The 26,006-nt window shown below is 50.6% G+C and overlaps 1 protein-coding gene across 4 annotated transcripts in view; it reads left to right on the top strand.

The window, feature by feature from the left end:
• CADPS (calcium dependent secretion activator) overlaps positions 1-26,006 on the top strand; it is a gene marked incomplete at both ends in the record, with an annotated part of 221,813 nt that overhangs the window by 91,143 nt on the left and 104,664 nt on the right. For all 4 annotated transcript variants that reach the window (XM_082487726.1, XM_082487723.1, XM_082487724.1 and 1 more), the window contains 3 exons: positions 16,176-16,287; positions 20,555-20,694; positions 22,770-22,836. In XM_082487726.1, the coding sequence (XP_082343852.1) occupies positions 16,176-16,287; positions 20,555-20,694; positions 22,770-22,836 (319 nt within the window). The remainder of the gene's footprint in view (positions 1-16,175; positions 16,288-20,554; positions 20,695-22,769; positions 22,837-26,006) is intronic.

Raw genomic sequence — 26,006 nt, 5'->3', positions numbered from 1 at the left:
TCGTGGAGTTGTTCACTGTATTCTCACATGTCCTTGAAACGCCAGCCCTTAGCTAAAACACCCAAGTAAGTCAGAGCACACCGGCGGCAGTGGCGGCTCTTCGGCTCGGTGCCATGCCAGGGCCGCTAACCCGGGCTCCAAGGTCTGATGGAAAAAGGCAATTTCCAGGGAAGGACTTCTAAAAGCTCTCTGTGAGAGCTTCACCTTTCATCTTCCCCGGTGCAAACCCAGCAGGTTTGGAGAATAAGATGTTTGCAAGCATCTTAGTGACTTTGGAGCTCGAATCCTGTTTGTGGATGGCGAAAGAGGCAGGGTGGCAGCAGGCTTCGCGGCCAGGCGTCCCCAGCGAGCAGGGGAGTCGCGTGCGGGGAGCGTGGCTCTTGGGACGGCAGTAAGTACTGGTCTTCTATTTCTTCTCGGGCTCCGCGTTGGATTCCTGACGCTTTAAGCCCAGTCCCTTCATGTGAGGATTATCCGCCTCAGCGCGGGTACAGGGGATGGCACAGCTCTAGAGAAAGCCAGCCCTGGAATAGCAAGGGTTCTTTCACATCAGGCTTGCGGTGTATTATTAGCAGTGCTTTTAATAAGTTGTGTAAGAAAAAGCCTTTGTATTATGCCCTAACCCTCAGGCGCCTCTACAAAACATCCCAAATCCCAATGGGAGCGGGGTTTTACTGCTTTTTGCGCTGGGACTGTATTCTTGCGGAGGGTTGAGGAGTTTATGTCCCCCCGCTCTCCCCTGCGCGTTGGCCTGATGTCTGCCCTCCGCAGAGCGCGGGGGGGCTCTGCACGTCTCCCACACGGCCCTTCCAGGGGCTGCGCTGGGAATGCCGCTGTTGGCACGGCCTGAGAACAGGGTTGCCGAGGGGTCCGGGAATAGCAGAAGGGGTCCGGCCACAACAGCCCCCTCCTGCAGTCCTTGAGGAGGCTGCCGGGTGTATTCGGGTGGTGACCTGTGCTCGTAGCAGCGCTCGTGGGCTGGACCAGGGATTCATCTTCTTATCTTATCGCCTTTCTCTGACGTGAGCAGAACAAAATAAAACAAAGAGACCCAAACAACAGCAAGGTCCTACGTGCCTGCTGAATAAGTGCTGTATATTCAGCCGGACGTATTTCAGCGTGCAGCTGAGTCTCGTTCCCCCCTGGCTCACGGCAGTGGAAATCAGGTCTACCTGCGTTGAGCTCAGCTGAACCATTTGGGTTAAAGCAGTAAGTAACTGGTGGGGGAAGAATCTGGCCAACCTGTCCGGGCGTTTTGGCACGCCCGAGAAGGGACGGAGGTGTGGGCAGCTCCTCTGTCTCTAGAAGTGGCTTCGTTTCGAAGCGATCTATCCGCCCTTGCAGAGCAGCCTCTTCAGTCCTAGTGCACGGGTTGTGCAGTAGCGCAGAGTGGGAGAAGTGAGGATGGAGCTTGTTGGTTTTGACGGAGAAAAGATCGCTCTTTATTGCCTGATTTATTTTCTGTGTGGTTTTCTTCAGCGTGCGCTGTAGGGCAGAGCTGGAGAGAGGACACTCAACGGGTCTCGCCTGACTCTGTGTCGCTTCTTATGTTGTTTGTTGTGACCAAGAGCTTGGGCCTCGTGCCTTCTCCAGAAAGTCACTCCTGGTAAAGTAACGCCTTTAGCAAACTTTTAAACCTCTCCATCTGTTCCCTCGGGCGCCGCAGGAGGAGACGGGGGTGCCCTGTTTTACCGTAGTGCTCGCTCCGATGCTGCTCCCTGACGTGCTTTCAAGGCGCTCTGGCAGCTCGGCTGCTTCTCTCTGCCGCGGCAGGCTGCCCTCGTTCGGACCCCTGCGCCAAACCGCCGAGCTTATCGCCCGGCAAGGGTGAGAGGGACGGGAACTCCACGGCACCCTTCCTCGGCGCCGTTCGGTGACTGTCTCCTTCTGGGAGATGGGCGCTGAGCAGCCAAGGGAGGAGCTCTGCGGGAAGGGAGGCTGGCGGGCAGGGCTGCCCTCTCTCTCTTTGCAGGAGGGGAAAATCTGGTCTTCTCATTGCGGAATCCCCTGCCTCGGGCCCTGCAGTTTGAAGTGATGCTCAGTGGCTTTGCGCAGAGCAGGAGCGTGCCAAGAGCATTTTGTTGCAGTCAGTGTTTTGCTGCCGCGGTTAGTTGGGAGATGCTGTGAACACTTCCCCGTGGTAAAATGAGAGAGGTCCTTCGGAGGTGAGCTTGCATGTATAAATTACAAATAAATATTCCGTTCGGTGTAGAACTAATTTAACTCCGCTAAACTAGAGGGTGTTATACTGATGTGAGTGGGAGCGGAGTTTAGCCCGTAACTGATGTTGTGTATCGCTCAGTACAGCCGTCGGTGCCGGGCCCGGTAGGTCTCTTCCAGATGTGTGTGGCTCTGCAGTCCAGGAGGTTGGCCACCACGCTCAGCGTTGCTGCCCCCGCTGCTGTGACAGCCCTGCGAGCTCCGCGGGCAGGCAGCGGAATCGGCCGCCCTCGAGTTCCCGGCACCGCCTGGGTGCTCTGAGCCCCTGCGACAGCCGGAGCCGTTGCCGTGTTGCAGAGGTGTCACACCGTGGTGAAGGTCGGGCAGGAGACCCGCGTGGCTCCGCATTGTTAAAGTCATTCACATTTAGGTTCGCGTGCCTGGCTAAACCCTGTGTAAGCAGAATTCATGATGCTGGGTTAAAAAAAAAATAAACAAAGCAAAAGGAAATTTTAGGAGATAGCTGCTTTTTTTGCTTTCTTTTTTTCTCCTCCCTCTTCTAGTTGGTTTCAGCATTAAATATAAGCTGTCTTAATTACCCAGGCTGATTGGCTTGCCTTTCCAGTTGCATGATTTCGTTTCACAGCTGTGCAGATGTTTACAGCTCTTTTTCCTCAGGAAACCTCCAGGAGCCTCACGAGTGTGTCAGAGTAGGTGACTGAGCCCTGCGTGCAGCTGACATCAGACTCCGTCACTCCTGAGACCCTCTGGGCTGAGGGTCTGAGCGGAGGGTCGGGCTGCCCCAAGGCGTGGGCGGAGAAATGTCTTCCAGGAGGGGTCTTCGGCTTTGCTCTCTGAGAGCACGGTGCGGATGCTCCGAGCCCGTGATGCCGCCGGGTGAAAAGGTGACAATGACGGGGGCAGGGACTTGCATGGGAGTTGCTTGTAGCCCCTCTGTCTAGGGCTGAAGGGTACAAAGCGGTGTCCAAATCCCCCGCAAAAGATTTCTTCACTTACAGCCATTTAGCGTGTCTCGGAGCCAGTTTTCCGGTGAGACTGTGCGCGGTTGTGCTCCTGAAGGGTTCTGCTGTTAGTTCGGTCTGACCGGCTCTTCAAATCCCCTTTCGCGCGTGTGAGAGTATTTCCGTAATGCTTCTGAGATTTATGCTGTGACGTTCTCACTGTTGAAAGTGGAGGCTGTGGACAAGTCATTAGGCACAGCAAAAACCGCACTAAAAAGTTATTACCCGGGTGCAGGCGCGTGATCTATTGTGGGAAGCCTTCACGCAAGTGGTTTAGTGGCCTTTGTAATTAGGAATCCGGAACCTCTTCTGGTGCGTCCTCGCAGCTGCTCTGCGGGAGCAGGGCTCAGCCGCCACGGCTCAGCTGCTGCCCCGGGGACCATAGCGGGACGAAAAAATCCGGTTTAGATTAAGCAGCTGAGTTTTTCCCCAGAATAAAGGCAAGGCCCTATAGGGGTTCCCTGACCCCGGGTATGACTCAGACGGCCGCAGTGCCGTGGTGCAGCCTCTCGGACAGCAGTGCGGTAGGCTGCTGGGGCTGCAGGCGGTGATCCCGGCTATGCTCCTACTCCCAAAGGTCTCGTGTGCGGTCCCCTCCTCTCTCCTGTTCTGTAAGCGTTGCACTAGAAACCGTGTTGAAGAATAACGAAGGCTCGTTTCTGTAGACTTACCTCTCGTAGCTGGGTTCTCTGGTATCGAGTAAGTGCAAGCTCTGGCTGTTTTCCCTGACCTTGAGAGCATACGTAGCATTGCTGTCGCATGGATTCTCTGGTGTCTAGTAAGGGTTGAGCTCATGCACCTTTTCTTTCACAGATGAATGTCTCTCTCTTCTCACCAGCTGTCTAATTTCTTGAGTGTTCCTATGCACTTGGGAATTATGTATTCCTGTGATAGCGCATACATTCAAATTTAAGTATTCCAGAAGGTGTGATGATGCCCACGGCGATTTTCATCGACATCCGTCTGCTTCATCACTCCTATGCATGCAACCTTAAGATGGGATAGTAAAGACCAAAAGGACATTGAAATGAGATTGAGATTCAGTGATCTGAAATAGTGCGAAATTAAGAGGAGGACTGCAAAACAAAAGTCCTGGGATATGTTCAGTCTTCTTGTTTAATGCCCATGGTTAGTGTTTTTAAAAAAACTAAGCCATGCCTTAGTGCAATTTCTGCACGTCACCTCCGAGGGAAAGGCGGGGGATGAGACGTGAAAAGTGCCCGGTTGTTGGTTTATTTATTAAGTGCTGTGTACCAGTAGAACACATTGTTATTTAACGAGGAGTACTGCTATCGCCGGTTGCAAAGCAGAGTAGGGAGATAGAGAGGATGCTTTAAAGAATTGGTACTGTGCCTACTCCTGCCTGGACAGAGCTCTGGAAGAGGGAATGGTTTAATGGGAAAGCCAACCTTGACGGTGATTTCTCAATATTTTAGTTGTCCTTTCTGTGAAACGAAGGTAGGGTGGCCTGTTGCCTTTGTGAATGTGCTAGGCCTCCCAGTGAACAGCAGCAGTACGTGTGAAAGCACTTAAAAGGAGCTGTGTACTGTTGTCATTACCCGGGCAAAGAGGACAAGGCATGCTCGTGGAGAGAGGAGCTTGCAAACGTGGCCGGAATGCAGAGAGGCACAGCAGCATTTTCTTGAACCCCTTCCAGAAGAGCAACTCTAAGGTGTTTCAGACTGAAAAAGTCCGTGAAAGGCAGGACACAGGAGACGGGAGTGTCTTGCCCACCTCACCGGTCTTTCATACCTTTGCCAGAAGGCCTTGTAGAAAAATAAAGCTGAGAGCATCTGCAGCAACTCCCACTCTGTGGCTCAGAGGAGGTGAGAAGGGGAATCCCTGCAGCTGCGGGATCCATCAGGATGCAGGAAGAGGGCTCACCAGCCCCTGATGGTTGCTGAAGGAAGGATGAAGTCCTGTAAGACAGGGGTTGCTGAGCCCTGCGATCGTTGTCAGGCCAGAGAGGCCAAATGCGTGTCTAGGGATGGATCTCCCATGGAAACGAAGGACGTGGTGTTAGCGCATTCACTCTGTCTCTTCTCAGTGGCTGTGTGTCCCTGGGCCAGTGGCTGGCTCGCTCCTTGCTGTGGGTTTCCTATCCATGAAACTAGAGCAATGCTTCTGTTTCACAGCAGAGAAAACGCTCATGACCAAGATGGTTGGGTTGGGTGGGCATCATCTGCTGGGAGTGCGCACGTGTCCACGCTGACCCAGGAGATGCCGGGATGACTTTGCTTCTAGCCATGAGAAGTTAGGCAGGGCAAACCCCGTCCCAAGTGTCTGGCTGGATCTGGGCTTCCTGTCCTGAGTCCTGGCTTAGAAGAGTATAGGACAGCAAAACCGTGAGTGGTGGCACAAGGAGAAAAGACATTCTCACACCTCTTGTTCCTCTCTTTATCTGACTTTGGAAGGGTACCTTGTGCCATTTTCTGCTCTGTTTACATTCATGAAATATTTTGCTGCTCTCTTCTACTAAATTTTATAAAGGATAATTTATTTATTTATTGTAAATAATAATATTATTTATTATTATAATAACTGAAATAAATATAATAAATGATTATATTAATGGCTTTGAACTGAAAGAGGGTAGATTTAGATCAGATATCAGGAAGAAATGTTTCCCTGTGCGGGCGGTGACCCCTGGCGCAGGGTGCCCCGAGGAGCTGTGGCTGCCCCATCCCTGGAGGTGCTCAAGGCCGGGTTGGATGGGGCTGGGAGCAACCGGGGCTGGGGGGAGGTGGCCCTGCCCGGGGCAGGGGGGCTGGAGCTCGATGATCTTCAAGGTTCCTTCCAACCTAAACCCTTCTATGATTCTATGATTTATTACAAAGGATAATTCCTTTCTTTATAAAAGAATTCTATGTTGGCAGAAAAGCAGTAACCTGTATTTTCAGGCAGAGGGTTTCTCTCCCCTTCTCCGTGGTCTGTGCTAGGGGGACACCAAGTTTCTATGAAGCTGGCAGCGCGTGGCCTTTGCAAGTCTGAATCGTGGCCCGGCCTTACCTAGCTGCAGGCCTTTGCAGTTGTGTTTTCTTCCAGGGCGATAAGATTGGATAGAAGCGATTAACCACGTCCGAATTAAATAATCGTTCTGTGAAAGGAGCAGCTGGGTGGCTGGTTCAGCGGAGCAGCTTTGGGCAAAGGCAGCTTTGGTGAGCAGGTGGGTGGCATTGCAGTCACCTTATACAAGAAGCGGTAACAACCACAGAGAGCAAATGCACGCAGACCCATTTCGTGAATGAAACTCTGACTCGTGCTGTACCCAGAGCAGATACACTGATGAAGCTCATACAGTAGGCAGCCCTTGTAAAAGCAATCATTCCTTCCGTTCAGACCTCCCAGTAAAAGGTTGCCGGGCTTACGTTTCCATTTCCTCCTGCTGAGCTTTTCTCCTCTAATTGTAATATCATAGTATTAAGCGAGAGCGCAGGGCATTTGAAAAGCCGTCGTTATTTAAATCACGCTCAGTAATCACGCTCCTTATTTCCCTGGTAATGCCCCGAAGATTGCGGTGAACAGCGTTGCCGTAAGTCCTCGTGGCGCAGCGGGGGACGGGCATGGCACAGGGACATCTCCGGGGCAGGAATGCCATCTCGTGGCCGTAAATAGCTATTATGTGGTTAAATCCACCTCCCATCCCTTCTTACAACTTCCCCTTAACGCTTCCCCGGTGTATCAGCTCCGCTTAGGAAACACTTGGCGCTGGAATCGAGCTCTGCACTTTCTGCACAGCGAGGATCATCCTTTTTTTGGGTTCCTAAAGCTGTGCCGTCGGCCTCAGCGGCTCCTCTTGGCTGCGGTGCCCTGGCAGCCGCCAGACGCGGTGCTGGCACGGGAAGGGGGTCTGCGGGGACTGCTTGTGAGCCAGGAGCAGATCAAGAGCAGACCTCCCCAGGCTTTGCTTTGCTGCCGTCTCCGTCAGCTTTACCCCGTTCCTTCTGCCCCTTGCCCGCCCAGGCGCAGGCGCGATGTTCTCCAAGACATATTTCTCTCAGCCGGCAGTCGCAGTGCTGCCGTAGCCAGTTTGAGGATGTGGGAGTTGCGGCTCCTGGAGGGAGAGATGGTGCCTTTTATCAGCTGTCTGGTACAGCCGGCTGCGTGCTGCTGAGCAAGATGGTGTCTGCGGGCATGGCAGTCACAGCGTGCCGCAGAGCTGGGGGGGGCGAAAATGGACAGTCCGTGAAAGGCCAGCGGTCGGAAGGCATCCTTGGCTGCCGCTAGGAGCAGCCCGGGCCTCGGGGACCTGCTGTGCCCGCTCAACTTTTTGCATAACATCATAGTGCTTTCTGCAGCGGTGGTTTGGGGTAAACGCACACGCTTTTCGGAAGCAGAATATTTACTGACCGTGCATTTTTAGCGGAGGGAGTGTTACATGCTTGGCAGGAATTAGGACATCACAGGAGATGATGGATTCACTCAGAGAGCCCTTGGGCTGTCCCGTCAAAGCAGATGTCGGGGACGTGGCCTCACTTGGGGTTCCGTAGCCGCAGGGGAAGGCGGGTAGGGCCACTGCGTGCGGGGATGCTGACTTGTCGGTCACCTGCACGGTAGCTGCGTCAGTGGCAGCAGGTTTTACCGTCGTTACAAAGTCCGCGCAGGAAGGTCTGGGAGGAATCAAATCTGTTTGTGCTGTCGCTCCCACTTCAACTCGGCTCCTTCCGAGGGGACGGGACTGAAAGGCTGTTCTGTCAGCTGAAAGGGAGGAGAGGAAACAAATGTGAACAAAAGTAGGCCCCGTCGTCAGTCTGAGTCTGGTGACTTCGGTTATCCCCTTCTGAAGGTGAGTAAACACACTGAACTTTGACAGTGGGAGGAATCCCGGAGGAGGCTCGGCGGCCCGTGGGAATCAAGCCGTGTTCCAGATGCAGACTGTTCTCAATCTGTTTCTACAGGCGGAGCGGAGCACCTGCATTGAATTTCCGAGCCCAGGACACTTTCGCACAAGCAGAAACATAGAAGTTTCTCTGCATCTGTGTATATTCTTTGAGATTTTAATTGCAGATCTCTTTTGTGCACCTGCAGCAGTCACCTCCAGCACCCCTCCACAGCAGTGGAAAGGCGGGGGCACGCTTAGGGCAGGCTTCATTCATCGGCTTGCTGCCTCTAAACTGGGATGAGGCAAATTAAAGCCTGACTCCACTGACGACTAATTAGAGCTCTCCTAAGCCCAAGGCAGTGACATGGGCACGTGTACATGGTAGTACAGTCCCCTAAATTTGCGGTTTTCCACAGTTGTGATCTGTCTTGTGTCTCTGCATCCTCTCCTGATAGCTAAGGATGAAATCCTTTCCTTGGAGCCATAGTCCTATCTGAGGCCCTCTACAGCATGTGGAATCCAAACTCAGTCCCACACAAACCACCAAACGGATTAGATGACTTGCTCTTTTGCCAGCGGATGGCTGCTGCTGGTGGGAGGAACCGACACCTCCCGTGCCTCATCCACAGTGGGGTGCACTCGGTGAGCGCTGCGGAGCAGGTAGCACGCCATTTCTGCTTTGTTTCGTGTCTTTACCCCCTATTTTGTTTTTGACTAAATAATTTCTTATCTTTCAAACATGATATCTCTCGAGAAGGTGTATCGCCCATTGGGTTATGTTTCGTAGAAGAATTCAGCTGACCTCGATCGAGGTTTGTAGTCCTACTGCAATAAGTTGCAAACCAGTTCGTAACTGTCCCCAAACTGGCTGTGGTTTATGGGCTTTCCCCCACTGACACCGAATTGTGTGTGGAGCTGCACCCTGTGGGTCTCCAGCTGTGTGACCCAGCCTGTGGGTTTTCTTGGAGACCCTAAAAGAAAAACCCGAATTCTTCCCTTACCTTTGGGTTTTTTCAAATCCCAAAGGCACAAACCAAAAACCTATTATCCATCGCCATGACCCACGAGAGCTGCAAAAAATACGTATCTTCCCGAAGGCTTTGGAGTGCTCTAGTTCTTCTTATTACTGCTTTGTGACCCGGCTGGTGCAGGTGTGAGCACCTGCCTCCACCTCGTGTCGTGGACACGTCCGTGCTGCCACATCCCCTACCAGTTCGGCGCCTCACCGGCACTGCTCCCAAAGAGGAGCCTGCTCCTCCCAACGCCTGCTTGTGAAGGGCTCAGCACATGGGCAGCATTGTCTCGTTTGCGTTGTTCCTAGAAGTTCACAAATACCCGTTTCTGAAAGCGAAGTGAGCATCTTTATGCCGGTGGAATGAATGCCGTCGCTGCATCGGGTTTTGCTGTTGAGCAGCCTCAGAGTATGGACAAGGGAAGTTCAGAAAGATCACCAATAACCATAATCTTGGTCGTCAACTTCTGTTGCACGTTTTTGGATAGCTGGTATATGTAAAGTGTTAGAGAATAAAGCAAAAAGCTTTCCTGCATGCTTCTTCTCGTGCAGTTAACTGTTAAACGCATTTAAAACCTGTTTATTTTCATTGTTGCTGGTGTCTCGAGAAATATATAAGAACAAAACACACCTTAACATCACATTAGAGAAACAGGCGTAGCTGACTCCACCAGCTGCGCGACGGTAGGTCAGCTGGGTGTCTGGTGTGCTGCTTCTCTAACTTTGTTTTTCCCAGTGCTCGAGCTTTGGGCTTACATGATTTAGGGCCCAAGATTTAAGGCCGCTCCCTGGAAAGGTCTTTTCTGGGAGGGGAGGAGCAGGCTGAAGAAAGAAAACCATCATTTGTTAGGCAAGATTTCTGGAAGAACTAAATCAAGACGGTACGCAGCATTTCGGTCTCCCAGCGATGAAGCGGGATCGGACCTCTCCATCCTCAGAGCGGGGATCCAGCTCCAGCAGGCACTGCGGGAAGCCGAGAAACCAAGGCTGGATTAAAAGCATCACGCCACCCGAGGTGAAGCAGTGATCCAGCAAAAGGTGACTTTGCCACCACGTATTTCCTCAAAAAACAGGCAGTGTCTATCAGGCTGCTGTCTGTGCCACCCTCTTGATGGGCTTCCTTTCACCAGCCAGCTCGCTACGGAGACCGAACTGCAAATACAGCAGGAGGGACACAGACATGCTGGTGTGGGCGCCAGGAGAGAAGAGGTGAGGGATGAGGATGAAGAGAAGTGCGTGAAGCACAACCCTTTCCTGCCTGCACCAGCAGCACGCGCGGGAAGCAGCCGGCGCAGCCCCTCGTTCCGTTCTCCCCGGATCCCATTCTGCAGCAGAGGGCGGCGGGTGAGGTTAAGGTGGCCCTGCAAATTCTGTCCCAGATGTGGTCACCTATATTAAGGGCCTTTCAGGTGGACCTCACTGCCTCCGTAGGCACCGAGCTGGCTGCTGCGGGAGGGCGGGCGGTGCTGAGGGCGGGTTTAGGTGGCTGCATCCCTGCAGGGATGGGGACAGCGGCGTCCCGCGTCCGGCATTCCCGCGGATGCGCTCCTGGCCTGGGAGGGGACAGGCACCGCTGCTGATGCGGTTACATCAGAAAAACGACTGTGAGCGGGTGGCTCGATAAACTAGTGCGGATCTGACCCCCGTGCCAGAATATTATTCTGCAGGACTTGTTAACTTAAGCAGTAAACTTGCGGGGACACGGCAGAAGGGCAGCGTCTCCCGCAGAGAGGGGCCGCGTCCCGCGATACTGCTGTGTGCGTTGAGCGTAACGCACCCCTGGAGCGAACCCACCGGGGGAAGAGCGTAGCTCTCCTTTCATACGCATTTTTACTTTTATTTTCTGATTTTTTTCCCATTAGTTCCACGCAAGCCGGCAAGTAAACCCGTTTCAATAAATACATCTGGAGAGGGAGAAAAGGTGTCCTCTGGCAGTTTTGAAGCCCATGAGAACTGCTCATAGACCATGTTTAAATGTCAGCCCCGCCGAAAGCACATCGCTCTCCCGCTGCTCCCGTGGTACCCTACCGACAGGCTGAGCCCGTTAGCAGGGCTGGTTCATGGCCCAGCGATATAATTCGGTTGCTCCTGTTCATCGTTTATAGAAATCACAGGCATTGGTGTTCTGGCCAGATGAAGTTACAAGAGCAACGATGGACGAAGGGTTACTGTTTCAAAGCAGGCAGGGGCTAAGCAGTCTTGCTGGAGACGACAGTACGTGAATGAGAGAATTTGATGCATTCTCCTGGGTACCAACATGTGTGTTCACTTTTGGGAAGGTCGTGGGTACTAAAGTTTCCTTTAGAGGAACTTACACGCTAGAGGTGAATAGAAATTATTAAGTCAATGTCTCTCAAGGACAGCGGGGAGGATTGTGGATTAGGCCACGTAAGTGGGCTATTGTGAAGGGAACCAGCTGGAGTCGGGGACCCTGCTGCCTGGTTTGATGCAGTCAGGACAAGGACCCTTGCAGGGTTTTGCTCAAGCCTTATTCACATCCCAAATAGGTTTTTATTCACACGCTGTAACATAGTGCCATGCTGTTTGAATGATTTTGTCTTTTTGGCTACGTAGTAATTTGACTTTATTATCCCCGTGTCTGCCTTTTGGTAGCACCCGGACACTACCGCCAAAGATCAGGATGTAAAGCACTTCACATCCATAGGATGAAGACAGTTGTTTCTGCAGTGCCTTTATGTCAGGAAAGGGTAAGATCTTGGTACAGCAGCAAGGTGAGGAGCCTAGGTGGTCTTACTTGTTTTGTCGGTTGGGAAGGGCTGAGTAGCATCAACCTGAAGGTTTGCCAGAAGATCACCAACGTATTGCTTGAAATAGCTGACAGCAGCTTGGTGTGAGCAGCCTGGCACCTGCATCGGCAATGGCACCGCTTTCCCTCCGTGTGCCGGTAAGGACAATGCCTGTGAGAGCTCCCAAATGCTCCTGAAGTCAGACAGGTAAGCCCATCCTTCGAGTGCTCCGTGTCAGGTAATCCCATGGAGGTAACGGGGGACAAGGGTGACATTCCTCCCTTGCTGTCCACTCACACCCTCTGGATATGCCTCATTTTATGTTTCATTGAGAAAAAAATCTCAGCGCTTTAGGCTGATTGGTTAGTAACTGTGATGGCACCTCTAGGGGAATCCGTAGACACAAAGTCTACTGTGATGATCTACTTATTTTGCTGTAAAAGAAGGTAAAAGAAGGGCCAGCATTTGTCAAGTTAGCACCTGGGGCATCTCTCGTCCTCTGGCTCTTTGCAGCTGCCCCATCCCTGGAGGGGTTCAAGGCCGGGTTGGACGGGGCTGGGAGCAACCTGGGCTGGGGGGAGGTGTCCCTGCCCGGGGCAGGGGGCTTGGAACGAGATGATCTTCAAGGTCCCTTCCAACCGAAACCATTCTATGATTCTATGAGTTTAGCTACTCATCCTAAGTTTGATGCCTAACTAGAAACTGTGGAGATGCAAGTAGATCCTAGTGATATCATGGGAACAGCAGGGATGCCATAAACAGGGCGATAATTCTAGCCAAGTCCCTATGCGCGGCAGCAATTCTCGGTCAGCCCCAGGCTTTGGGATACACTGGGCAATAAGAAATTCTGGGCTTCAGATAGTTAAAATGGTCCTAACTGAGAAAGCACTGTCAGGATTATTCTGCTTGTGGGCTTCTGTTCTGTGGCACGGGGGGAGAGAGAGAGGGACAGAGAGAAACGTATCCTTTTGGCCACAATGGCATTATTTGTCTTCATTTGTAGATGTATTGCTTTGAAGTGTCCGCATGAGCTCTGTGATATGGGGAGAGGATAGTGTGGCTACTTCGTGAGATTTGTCCAGAATGGGTCTCATGACACCTTCCCAACAAACAAACTCCTGCAGCGATAACCTGCTTAATTATTAAACGTGGAAATGAAACCATGACATGGTTGGTCCCTCAGAAGATCCTAATACCTAACTACTGTCCAGAGCTAATTTTCTGAACAATAATTTAACACACAGCACAGATAAACCGCGTACTTAGATTGAATACAAATGATGTTTCGGTGACATGAATTATGGCCTTATGCTGAGCATCGCTATGGCAACTAATGACATCACCGCAGGCTTCAACCCGCACAAACCCCAACTTCTGAGGGTCTCTATTTGTTGGCGCGGATCTTTTCAGGGCTTTTGGGGGATACGGATATGTAAGCACCACAGTGTTGTCAAGGGTTTGCTATGTATGTTTACTGTCATTTGAAACATTTATTCCCTTTGTGGTTAATGTTGTTCTCATGAAGGAAACCTAATGAAAATTACTGTTTGTATTTGGTGAGTAACATTTGTTGATAACATATGGTCTGGGAATGCTTCAGCAAATAAGAGCTTTTTAATAGTAAACAGAGATATGAGTTCTATAAAGCAGATGCTGTCAAAATACACAGTGTAAGGTTGGATATTTTCTTACTTTTTCCCCTTACTCAAAGCAAGATTACCTTCCTGCTTTCCCTGCTGCTGACAGTGCAGCTTTTTTGAGAGAGGGAACATAACCTGTGACCTGAAGCTGCAATTAGAAAATAAGGTTGTTTCTCGGTTCTTATGTTTAAAATGCTTATTAGGCAGCTGATGGGTCACACATGAAAAAGATGCGATATTGGGGCTCTCACTGAACCTGTAGTGCTGTAGATAATTTATGCCAAACCTCTGCTCCCTGGCACCCGTGGCAGTTTGATGCATTGTCACAAAAGACAAAACATGTGGAACAGTGGCACCGGGAGAAGAAACTTCAGAGCAAAGCTGATGAAGCAACTGAGTTCGCTAACCAGCTCTGTGCTGAACACGCTCATCTGCTAAGCTCAGTCGGACAAGATTTGCCCGGGGGAGAGCAAAGCGTAAACCCATCCTCTTTGCGCGCAGGAAGGAGTAAGTTATTTTTCCCCGACAACTTTCCAAATGCAAAACCTGCTGTTTGGTATTTATGTTTGAAGAACATGTAGTCACTGGACCACATGTCATCTGAGCCTTTTTCCAGTCATTTCGAGGGAATTGCCTTTCTTCAGCAGAGGATCTAGTCTGAGGACAGCGTAAAATAACAAAGTGTCGTTGATAGCGTGAGGGTGAGTAGAAGTGATTAGTGAGATACGGGATAATCTCTCATCTGACTTGCAGCGGTTTAGGTTGCAGCGTGTGTTCCGTCACATCGCTTGGAGGTGTTTCTCATGGCACGCTCTTGGTTTCTTCTAGTTTACAAAAAGCACCTTGTCTGTGATGATCCTTCAAGCTTGCTTGTACGCTTTGCGTGAGTTTTGAAGTGTGATGAATTTTCAGGGTCTCTGGGAACAACGCAGAAATCTGGCTTACAATGAATTATAAAACAACAAAGAGAAAGGTAATGAGAAAAAGAAAAGAGCAGTTTTATCTGCTGGTTTCACATTGGGCCACTGTGTGGTCAGATGCTCAGGAGCATCCTCCTTGCAGTGGTGCCTTCTTCCCCAGTTCTCCTCTGCTCTTCATCTTTTGCTGAGGTGGACTCCGTTTTAGGAGTGCTTTGCTCTGTCCGAAGTTTCTCTCTGTCTTTATTTTAATAAGTTTCAAACTTTCTAAGCTGTAGAAACAAAGCTTGAAACACAGCTGTGAAGTCTCAAACATAAAAGCATCGTGACTTTTTACCCCTTACCGTAGAAGGTGTTTTTTTTCTCTTCTGTGCTACTTTCAAAATTGTTTAAAGCTTGCAAATAGGCATTAGTTCAAGTTCCACTTAATTTTTGTTCCGTGACCCTCTTCAGTCTGTGCTTGTTTGCCAGAGGGGAGCGTTTTCCTGTATCTCAAGAACCTTAGCACAGGTGGGTAATTTGACCTGCTGGTGTGAGCGGCCCCACTTGTGGAGGCTCTTCGTGGGCGCATGTGAAAAGCCGTGGCCCTCAGCGTGTTGAATGGACTTGGTGTGTCACAGGTTTCTTTTCCCTGCGATCCCTCTAAATGAAAGCTGACTGCTGTGTCAGGTCTGGGCATCTCTAAGAGATCCCAGGAGGATGCTCGCCGGGTGAGCCCTCGCGGGTGTCCCCGGCCAGCAGCTCCCGCTGCAGCACGCCGCTCGCTGGGACAGGAGCAAGTCCCTGGAACAAAGTGCGATGGGCTGTGGCCAAACCGGGGCTCTGTCCTCAAAGCTTCCCCAAGTGTCCAGGGCCAGAGAGGAAACCTCTCGCGTGACGTGCTCATGCCCATCACCACACCTCCCTCTGGTGGGCTGCAGGGCTGCTCCGGTTCCCCCGTTGGCACGGGGAAGGTCAGCTGCGGGGTGGGATCCCCGTGGGAGACTTCAAATGGCGGTTTGGCCGTAGGTGTCGGCAGACTGCGGCTGGGACCCTCTGCCTGCAGGGTCCCACGTGGAACGAGTTCATGTTCTCTGCACACTGGGGCGGTTTGTGGTTGCAGGAGCTTGGAGACGCCATCTGGAAGCCTGCCTGTCTCGAGTGGGGGTTTCTCATACTGTGGGTCGTTCGGCCTCCGTATTGCGGCTTTCTAAGCCACGGGACCAGCTGGGGGGGGGGGGACTCGCGGAGTACAAATAGTAGGTGGTGGTCTTGGTTCATTGCATAGTTGGAGAGGTGGCCGCTTCCTGGCCACTGCCGTCCCATCCCCAAGGAGCCGGTGTCCTGCTCTGCAGTCCCAGCAAACTAGGATTACTCTGGATGTGACGGCTTGAACTTAAACCTGGGCTGGGCAGGGACTCAAAAGAGGACCCAGGTTAAATTGGTGTTTCTTCAAAGAAAGCAAACCTCACCATCAACCTGGAAAGGAGCGGTTACTGAGCCAAGAGGAGAGCAGAGGCGTGAGTGATTACAGGTATCCTAGGTGCAGATGTCCTCGGTCCTCAAATTCTGTTGTGACTATACAGGCTGTCACTGCAGGAGACATATTGTTCTTTCTAAATAAAAAATTCTCTTAAATTTGGTTTCACGCTGCTCTGAAATACTCTCTTCTTTTCCCTGAAGAACCATCATGGTTTTTCCAAACATCTGTCCCACATTTCCCTAAGAAGATAATTAATGCCCTTGTCGTTCAGACAGCCCAGCCGCCTCGGCGTGTGCCAGAGAGGATATTTTTGGTTAACCATCGCACGCCCAAGCTGGAGCGCTGCCGACCTGCCGGTGGAGCTGAGCATCTCTCTTGTCCTTACTTTCACAGCTGGGGCACCCAAGGAGACTTCACGACTACACACGCGCTTCCTGCAGTGAAGGTGAAGCTGTTCACGGAGAGCACGGGAGTGCTGGCTCTGGAGGACAAAGAGCTGGGGAGGGTAAGGAGGTTTTGAGTTTAATAATGTTTCCTTCTGGCCCTGCTTTTCTAGAGAAATCTCTCCTGTACGGAAATATCTTTGGAGCACAACATGCTCTGCTTTTTTGCCAAGCTTCAGGAGGTGGGGGGGGGAGAGGGGGGGGGAAGCAAGCTCTCCACTGCTGGAAAGGAGTGCATCTCGCATGCGGTCTTTGTTGTGAGTTTCTAATGGCAGCATTTCAGCTGGCTGTGCCCGTGCTCAGCAAAGGCAGAGGGTCTTGTGTGCAATATTGGCAGTCCGGAAAGCCTTAGAAGTTGCTTACGGAAATGGACATTCCTGAGGCAGAAAAGGGGATTATGCTGAAGCAAAAAGAAGGGATTTAAGTTTGGCAAGGGAGCGTTAAGCTGCTCTCATATCTGCTGAGCAGCCGGTGCACGGTTTGAGCGTTTGAAAGCGCTGACTGCGGCACTCGCTGCAAAGGGCTTGAAATCCTGGCTTCCCCGGGGGATTGTGGCTGAACTGGTGGCTTCGGCAGGGCTGGGCTGGGGAGTGAAACGTGGGGGTTCAGTGCCCCCACCGATAGTGTTAATAGCTCAGATTCCCAGGGTACCGGCCACAGAACCTGCCTTCCCACCCCGGCTCTGCCCCTCACCTGTGGTCCCTAAACCGCAGGTCCCCACCCTGGGACTGGTGGCCCTCCATCGCTGCAGCCCACGGCTCCAGAATATCTGCGGACAGCACTTTTCTGTGGCTTTGGGACACTTCAGTTTGTCTCCGTGGATTTTTTGCAGCTGTGTAGTTTGTGTTGGCCCCAGGCAGAAGTAGCAGCAAACTCCCTGCCGTGCCTTCCCCAGCTCTCAGGGGTGGGAGGTCAGCATGGCGAAGACCCCATGAAAATCAGGTCGGGGTGAAGAGGCAGCGCCTTACACATGGGCTGGGCACCTCCTGTGTCACGGCTCAGCACGGCCTGAGCGATCTCCAGGAGCATCCCGGGCTCTGTCTGCCCGCCTCCGCAGCACACCTTGCCCTCCCCTCTGTCTCCGTGGCTATGGCCACGAAAGCCACGGCCAAGAGAGCCGCTGATCCTGGGGCAAGCCTCAGTACGCTATTTCCAATTATGGACTAACCCCTTGGGATGTTTCTTGCTAACTTCACGGCTGCTTTTGCCTTGACACAGGAGGGTCTGCCCATACAACAAAGTTTTCCCTAATTAACGAGGTTTTGTGTTCATCGTGTTCATACAAGTGCCAAATGCTCTTTCAGGTCCTAGGGAGCTGTTGGTTTAATTTAGGTATTTATGGTGGAGAGTGCTGCATGGGATTTTGTCCCACGTAATTTATGTTCATTTTAACTATCGGTGTTTTCACATTCGTGTAACATCCTTTGTTCTCGCACCTGAGAGAGAGAAAAGCAGAGCTACCCCTTCTTTTCTCCTCTTGATCTTCTCTCCAAAGAGAGCCACAGCCCCTTCAGACTTTCCTCATCCCCACCTCGATCCTTCCTTTCTCCTCCTCTTTTGACCGAGGGGGTGACCCCGCTCGGCTGCAGGACTCCAGCCGAAGACCTACAGTTGCTCTGCTGCACAGCGTCGTAATATTTTCAGGGTTATTTTCAAACCCTTCTTCTTCAGACAGCTGCCTTTACGCGCACGGCGTGCTGAGCAGAGCTTTTCCCCCGCCGGCCGTGACGCCACCGGGGGCTTTTCCCCCCGCGCGGTTACGCCCGCTGTACAGCCGCTCGCTCTCTAACTGGTGTTTCCACTGGCAGCCGTGAGCGGTGCTGACTTTGCTGGTCTCGGGAAGCAATTAGCCCTGCGCGTTGTTCTGAGAAAGACGTCAGGCCCCGGAGCAACCCCTCCTGCCCTGAAAGGCTGATGAGCCAGCCCTGCCAACGCGCTTCGATTCCCGGTCCAGCGGGAAGCCGTCCCTCGGCTCTGAGCTTCTGCGGGCCGAAGGACGTGGGCCAGCAGCGGCGAGCGCGGGCAGGCGGCCGGTGATTTCCCCTGGCCCGTGGCCACCAGCGCTTTCAGTCGGCCGCACTTCAAAGGGATGCTCGGTGTGCCCGGAGCGGCCGGGAGATGACGCGTGTCTGCTCGGGCTGCATCAGGATTTCTTCTTTAACGAAATAATGGGACCGGGAGCGCGTTAAGCCCCTGGTTCAGCTGTTGGAGTGGGCATGAACCTGTCTGCACGGCGAGAGGAGGAGAGCAGGTTTTATGCACAAAACCACCCATGCTCAGCCACCCTTTGAGAAGCGGCTTTGTGCTCTGCCAGGCGCGTACAATGCCCACTTTCTATTGCGAGTGTTAAATTGGCAACCGGCCGGCGCTCCTCATCTCACCACTTTTATCAAAGGCAGAGCTGGAAAATGCTCCCAAGCCCTGAACTGCTGGTTGGGCAGCTGAAGGCATGGGAATACATCCTGGCCCCATTGAAGCCGGTGGCAAGGCTCCCACGGGTTTCAGCCATGCCAAGACTTCATCTACTGAGAGCAAAGAGGGGAAGAGCCATGAATTACAACGCTGAGCAAAGTTTGTGCGCCTTTGGATGAAAAAGAGTTAGAAATCAAAGTAGAGAGCGTCCCCAACCCCCTGAGTGGCTGCTGCCTCGCCGAGAGATGCCGTTTAGTGCAAGTCTGCGTGCTTGCCTGGCCTGCTCTGCAGTGGGGGACCTTGGACACTGCTCAGAGTTTGGGTCCATCCCTGTTTCTACCAACACCCCACATGGAGGACTCACTGTTCACCTTCAGGATTTGCTTAAATGTGGTTTTTTTTTTTTTTTTCCAAGAGTGATGCGGTAGACACTGGTGTGGCTCAGTTATCTGTGTAACTAATAACAGCTTCAGATTCCTGCCAGGGAAAGCATTAGCCTAATTCAATGCAAGAAGTGATAGATAATGTTGATGAATAAGGGTGAAGATGAGTATCTACTGATGTTAACCTCAGGCTCCAGAGGAGGCAATGAAATCATTTTTAAAATCTTTCATCAGAGGGTAATAGGGTCAAGGATATTTTGGTGGAAAACGGCTCCGAGGTTGTTGACTCAGCAGTAAAGTTGAAGAGCAGAGAAATACAAGATTATAGTCTGGGCTGGAGTTTAGCAGGAGCAGGGATAAGCGTGAGCATGGAATGAGCGATGGCAGCACATCAAATATCGAGGGTGAATGCTGCCGTTGGTAGAATAGTTTCCTTGCGTAAAGGTTAATGGATTTAAAGGAGATTCATCTCACTTCAGGACAGCGGAGACTTGATTGAATTTGTGCCGTGCAAAGTCACCTCTGAGAGTGAAAGCACCAGAAGAGGAATGGGCGTAGGAGGGAGAGGGTTAAGCCGCCTCAAAAGACACATATGGAAACAGCAGGAGAAGGTGGTGGATGTGGTGTAGTTCTGGGAGAATACTCTGTGGCTCGCTGTCTGGGGGAGCTGCTCTGCTTCGTAGGGGTAATGGGTGAGTGGAAAAGCACAGTTATGATCAGGAAAGATCACTCACCTTTGAGAGCCTTTCGGTTTCTTTGATGAGCCGAGCGCTTCCACTGGCGCTCATCTGCACAGCTCCACCGCAGTCATCGTGGCCGCACCGACTTACCCCAGCTGGAGACCGTCCCGTCGTTTCCTCGCTGCACGAGATGGAAGCAGAGAGTCCTGCAGCCACTGATGTCATGGCACGGGACGCGGGTTTTATCCGCTGTCGTAGTGCAGACACACCAACCTACCTAAAATTTTGCCTACTGCATCCAGTCTTAACAGTAAGCAAAAAATCAAGCCAGGTTCCCCACAGCCTGATAGTAGCAGTAGATGAACCATTTTAGGTAGAGCTTTCCGAGCCCTCGAAACATCACGCCTCACGTGGGAAATGTCAGGAAAGTTGACCTGAGTTGTATGAGGCTGAACGTGGGCGATTGCAGTGGGCAACCTCAGCAAAAAACTTGTTGCCGGCTTGCTAATCACATTAGTCCACCCTCACTTCTAGTCTGATTCACCTGGACAGTTGCAAGTTTGTTTACAACAGTCTCTCCTTAAATGATGGGAACTGATAATGCAGTTGTGTTCTGCACAACCCCCCGAGCAATGGCACCGTAGATAGAGGAGCCAAAGAACATATGAACTAATCTCAGAATAATAAGCTGTACTTTAAAAAAGCAATTAAAAAGCCATCCTCACTGATGTGAACAGAGATTTCCAGACTGACTTTTAGGGCAAGGGTAGCTCATCTGGTGTGCTTTTGTTCCCCGTTAAAACCTATTTTGTGAATAATTTTACCTTTAACAGTGTTGATTTTGACACTTGCAGGTTGTTCTCCACCCTACTCCCAATAGCCCAAAGCAATCAGAGTGGCACAAAATGACTGTTTCCAAAAACTGCCCGGATCAAGACCTGAAGATCAAGCTTGCCGTGCGAATGGATAAGCCTCAAAACATGAAGCACTCTGGGTAAACGCTTGGCTCGATCTGAACTCAACTGGTTATGAATGTGCATTAGAAAATTTCTGGGTTTTAAGATTCTGGAAGAGAAACGCTCTTTTTCTCAAGTTCACGGGAGGTTGAAAGAAAGTTAAATATAAAAATGGCATTAGTTCAGTCGTTCATACTGCACTTTCTATATCGTTAGCATAGTCGTTTCAATGCATATCAGCCAAACAGTTTAAACCTTAAACAGTATTCCTCAGGAAATTGCTAGTTGTTTTTTTTTTTTCCTGTAAGGCAATAATAGGTGAACTGTCTGACTCTCTTACTGAGAATGGTATAATTTCCTAAGTTATTCTGCGTTTCCCAGTATTGACTTCTCAGAGCATCTTACGCTTGAAATAAAGGCCAGTGTCATCATCATTATCTGCACAGAGGTACACAGCACAATTAAATAGCAGTTGCCTGGAGCAGGCGGTTGCCCGGTGTAGGACTAATGATCTGGAAGGTTAAAAGGGAAACCTCTCCCGTCCAGACGTGAGTGTCAGAGGACCTGGGGCCAGGGGGGCCCTTACCGCCACCCCCGGCTTCCACCTTCGTGCCCTGCGATTACAAGTTAGATCATCCTTGGGAAGATCTGAGGCTAATGGCTAACAGCGTTGGCACTGTTTGCTCTGCAGAGCTGAGGAAGCGACAAAAAATAGAACTGTCCAGGAAGGCCACTGTTTTGATTAACTCTTTCTTTGGTATGTTTTTAGTGCTATAAAACTGACTTTGTTTTTCATTTTTATTTTCATAGTGTTTTGTTAGATCCAATCCATTAGGAGATGGTTTGGATCACTCATCTTTTTTTTTGATTCCTCCTCCTCCTGTCTTCTCTGCTAATGAGATCAGAGCCAATAGACACATCTGAAGTTTAATTTTTCCACCACAGTCACAGACACCAAAAGCAAGAAAGGACAGTTCACCTGTCGGATTTGTTTCCCTGACCTCAGCTGATAGCAACAGGGATGAGCCGTTCTGGCTTTTCTGAGGCTGTCTTGAGCTAACGTTTGATTGACGAGACGATGCTTAAAACTGTGTGGTTTGTAATACTGGCTTGCTATCAGAGCCGAGATTGTCTTTCTCTCGATGTTAGCGGCAGCAGCAAAAAGGACAATTACACCCTGTTCTTGAACTAGCCGAGGGCTCGGTGCCCACCTTAGCCTGGTTTGAGTTTTGTGGCTGCAGCGTTCACCAAGAGTATGCTGGATCTCTTCTGGCATAAGGAACCACTAGCACAACCGAAAAGGAACTGTATTTCTAATTATGGAGCCAGAACTAAAGTAATTATAAAGATACATAAAGCATATTAATGCTGAATAATGTCCTTCTGTTTATTATCAGTCTGGTGCTGCCACTGTTTTTGCCAGTGTTGGTATTGCAGTGTCACAGCGGCCGCTTCATCACAGAGATTAAATGCTAATTTTGACATTAATTTTAAAAGTTAATTCTTCCTTCGTAGAAAACAATAAATTCACTGCTTAGAAGTTATTCAGTTTGCTTGTATATCTGCGGCCAAGTTATTTCTAGGAATTCATCTTAAGCTGTTCAGTGAAGTGTCCTGGTTTAGTCAGTCCAGTGTGTACTGGGATGCCGGGTACTGGTTTTGATGCAGTGAGTATCCCTCTGTTTGACAGCTCCCCTCAGCCAAATGTTTTTGTGAAGGCTTAAAGCAACATTTGGGGTTTATGTCCCTTAATTCTTCCGTTTCAAATGTATTTTTCACCCATCTGACCATGTCGTATCTACTTACTGGCATTAAAGGGCTTCTAAATTCTGAGAAAGCTGTGAAAACCAGAGAGGAAGAGAGAATTGAGAGGAAGAGAGAATTAATACTGTGCAGCATTAAGAACCTGGGAGCTTTTTGTGTCACTTTCTTTACAGGTTATTTGTTCAGGCTAGAAATAAACACATTCATGAATGCTGCTGAACTTAAGGCTCTTGTAATTACTCCTGCTTGTGCATCAGCTCCGTTTCTAGGTGTAAAGAAAACATACTGAAAAGCAAGAGAACAACATATAGTCACTTGCGTACTGAATTCACCTGTTCTTTTCTCCTAGGTATTTATGGGCCATTGGTAAAAATGTTTGGAAGAGATGGAAGAAACGATTCTTTGTCCTGGTCCAGGTAAACAAATTTAACTAGAAGTGATCTTCAGTCTCAACATGAAATATTTAAGTCTTTCCTCTGGCCATTTTCAGGGCTGTGTAATTGATGCTAAGCTGTGGTTCTGTACAGAGTATCTCTTAAGCCATAGATGTTTTTCTGAATATATACCTCTTCTCAAGGCTATCCTAGTTGCAGACCTCTAGCCATGAGGTTCCTGATGCACGTGAATTCTATGATTCTGTGATTATTTTTTTTCTGAATGTATACATCTTCTCAAGGTTATTCCGGTGGCAGACCTCTAGCCATGAGTTTCCTGATGCCCATGAATGCTTGGTGAAATGGACAACCAATTTGAGTGAGCAGTTAATGAGATGGGGAGGAAGCTCGGTTTGTCTTGGCTGGAGGTACTTGGGTGCAAATGCTCCCTTTTGAGCCTCCAGGTAAAATTTGAAGTCCGTTGAAATCTACAGAAGTTTCATCACTGGCTACATCAGAGTCAGTATATCATTCTTGACGTTTATCTTGCCTTCGTGTTCATTACTGCCTCTCATGGTCTACAGCTCTCATCGATCATTTTGTGATGTCTTTCTTCCTTTTTCCCTTTTTCTTTTTTTCACTTTCTGCCCTCCCAGTTTCAGTAGACCTGTATATTTGACCGTGGTTAAGAATTACAAGGAAACAGGCAGACGATGTCCTCTGTGACCTAAATGGATCTGGTCGGTACTTGGAGTGTTAAATCCTCCCTCGCCTTCCCAAGGGCAGCAGAAACCACTGCACTGGCCACAGAAATGCGGGGCCCCGGTTTGAGCAGCTCCATCTTCACACCAACCTGATAAGGGCACAGAGTCCTCTTGGGTCCGTCTCTCTCTCCCTGCTCTCTGGGTTCCCCAGGGAATGTTGTCTCCCAGTTTGAGAAATAAAGGCTTTGTGCGGGGTCCTGTGACGAAAGCAAGACAGAGGTGCTCTGATGGAATAACACGGGATCCAGCTGAGATCTTGTGCCAGCACAGCTTCAAAGGGATCAAGTCAGAGGGTGAAATCCTATTGCCGGTGAAGCAGATGGCAGATCTGCTGCAGAGGAACTGGGGTTTCGCCCGTGTGTAGGAACAGAGGCGGTGTAAAGTAGGTGCGCCGGGCTCCTCGTTTGGGATGGAGCGTGCTTGTGTGCTGGCTTTCCTGTGCCGGTAAGGGGGGGAGTCCACGCAGTCCATCTCCCGCCTTACACAGCTGCTTTCTCTGGTCCTAAATCACCTGGTGTAAACTGGTCAGTTTGGTTTGAGTTAATTATTACTCCCAAGTTCAACTGTCTTAGTGGGAAGCTTAATGGCCTTCCCCGTTTGTCCGTCACTGCTGACCTCCATAGCGCTCAGCTCTGTGGCAGGTAAGGAAATCCATCCTGGGGAGGTAAAAGGGATTTATGATGTGCGTGACGCATGTAAGTAGGAGCCTATTTGGAGAGAACAGTCGAGTAGCTATTCCAACAACTAAGTGGGATCGGCAGCCACAGATTAAGTGCCCGTTTTGTACTCCAAATGGGGTCAAAATGGCCACAGAAGCGGGGGAGTTAGTGCAGAGCAGCCGCAGGAGATGCTTCTGTCTGCCCAAGCGGTATATTTAGATTTAGGTAAAAGTGGTGGGTTTAGGATCTGTGTAATCCATTCCTAGAGGCATCTGGTTTGCAAACACACCCCCGGTGAGGTCCCTGGGGAGGCAGGGTGCCTGGCACCTCGCAGGGGAACCCAGCATCTTGCAGAGCTAGACCGCTTCTCCAAAGCTTCTCCCGTAAATAAATCTGTTGATGCTGTTCTGTGCAGGGGTTTGCAGGTTTGGACACGGATTTCCATGTCTCTCTCGAGGAGCCTTTCTTCTCCCGGCCATTCCGTGTGGCCGCAGTTACTTCTCTAGATTTCAGTCGCTATATATTCCTCAGTTTGCTGTGGAATTGAAGCTCTCAGAGTTATTCCATGTTTTCTCATGTTACTAGGTCTGTATTCGTCAGTTGGCATATAAGAGCAGAATTTGGCCAGAAAAGCGATTCATTTGAATAAGATGAGCAGACTTTTGCCCCCAGAGAGTCTCTGTAGCCCACCTCAGAAATTCCAGCTGCCACTGCAGCTTCTCTGTTATGTTACCGTTTGCTCAACATTTGGTGCAATGTAAAGTGTTCTGCCGTACATCAAATATAAACAAGAAACACTCTCTATGCAGTCCCTCAGATGTAGTTTGAGCATATTGAACATGTCAGCAGGCAATAAAGATGGAATAAAAATACTTTGCTGTCCGTATGTTTGTCATTTGCTTTTCATGCAATGCAAAGGATGGGTGCTGATACGAACAGGGATTGGCAGCAAAGGTGTTGATGTCCGGGATGCTCTGAACTCTGCTAAACCGCAGACAGAAAATGCCCCCCGCAGGAAGGTGAGCTGGCTCCGTCACGTACAGAACGGACGAGGAGCAGCCCCTCTTTCAGGAGCTCGCTCATCTGCCCCAGGCTCCTGCTTGCACCAGAGCCGAGAGGTGGAGCCCAAAGCGTCGAGTCCATTTGGGATTTAGTGGTCTGGTCAGTCCGGGACACTGCCGAGAGGTCAAGGCTGTACGTTCGGCTTAATATCTAAATGTTTCCTTTCTGATCCCTTCCCTCTGTCCCTTCCCTGTAGCGTCTTCTGTTGCAGCTCTGCCATCCCTTGCAGATTGATCTCCTGCCCCCGTCCTGTGCCCTCTCCTGCCCCTCTTTCCCCGTTTCAGGTGGACGCAGCGTTGGCTCCTTCAGTGCTGTTGGCGGGTACCGCTCTGCCTTCTGGTACCAGCGGTTAAGAAATTCGTGGTAATACGTACCCAAACTCCTCATAACGGTCTAAACAAGGCACAGAGGTGCCAAACTGCATGGGCGGCACCGAGGAGGAAGGTGTTGATGGCAGTTTGTCTCTTTTGTGTCAGTGATGCCTCGCCGGTGCGAACGGCGGCTTTGCGCGCGTACGTAGGAAAAGGAGCTCTGCAGGGAGCGTTTCCAGTGCTGCTCGGCTGGTGGGAGCCCTGGAGAGGAGGGGAAAGGAGCGGTAACTGCCTTGTAATTTGGGTGGAATAATCCCTCGCACCTTCTGTGTCTGGGTAGCTGCGCGGGTTGTGCCGGAGTGGAGATGATTTGTTTGGGTGTAGTGGGTGAGAGCGGTTCCTTTGTGCCGTTCCTA

The sequence above is a fragment of the Vanellus vanellus genome, assembly GCF_965231255.1.
Source record: "Vanellus vanellus genome assembly, chromosome: 9".
Lineage (NCBI taxonomy): Eukaryota > Metazoa > Chordata > Aves > Charadriiformes > Charadriidae > Vanellus > Vanellus vanellus.
Note: the sequence above shows the minus strand (reverse complement) of the source record. Positions and strands in the feature narration are given on the sequence as shown.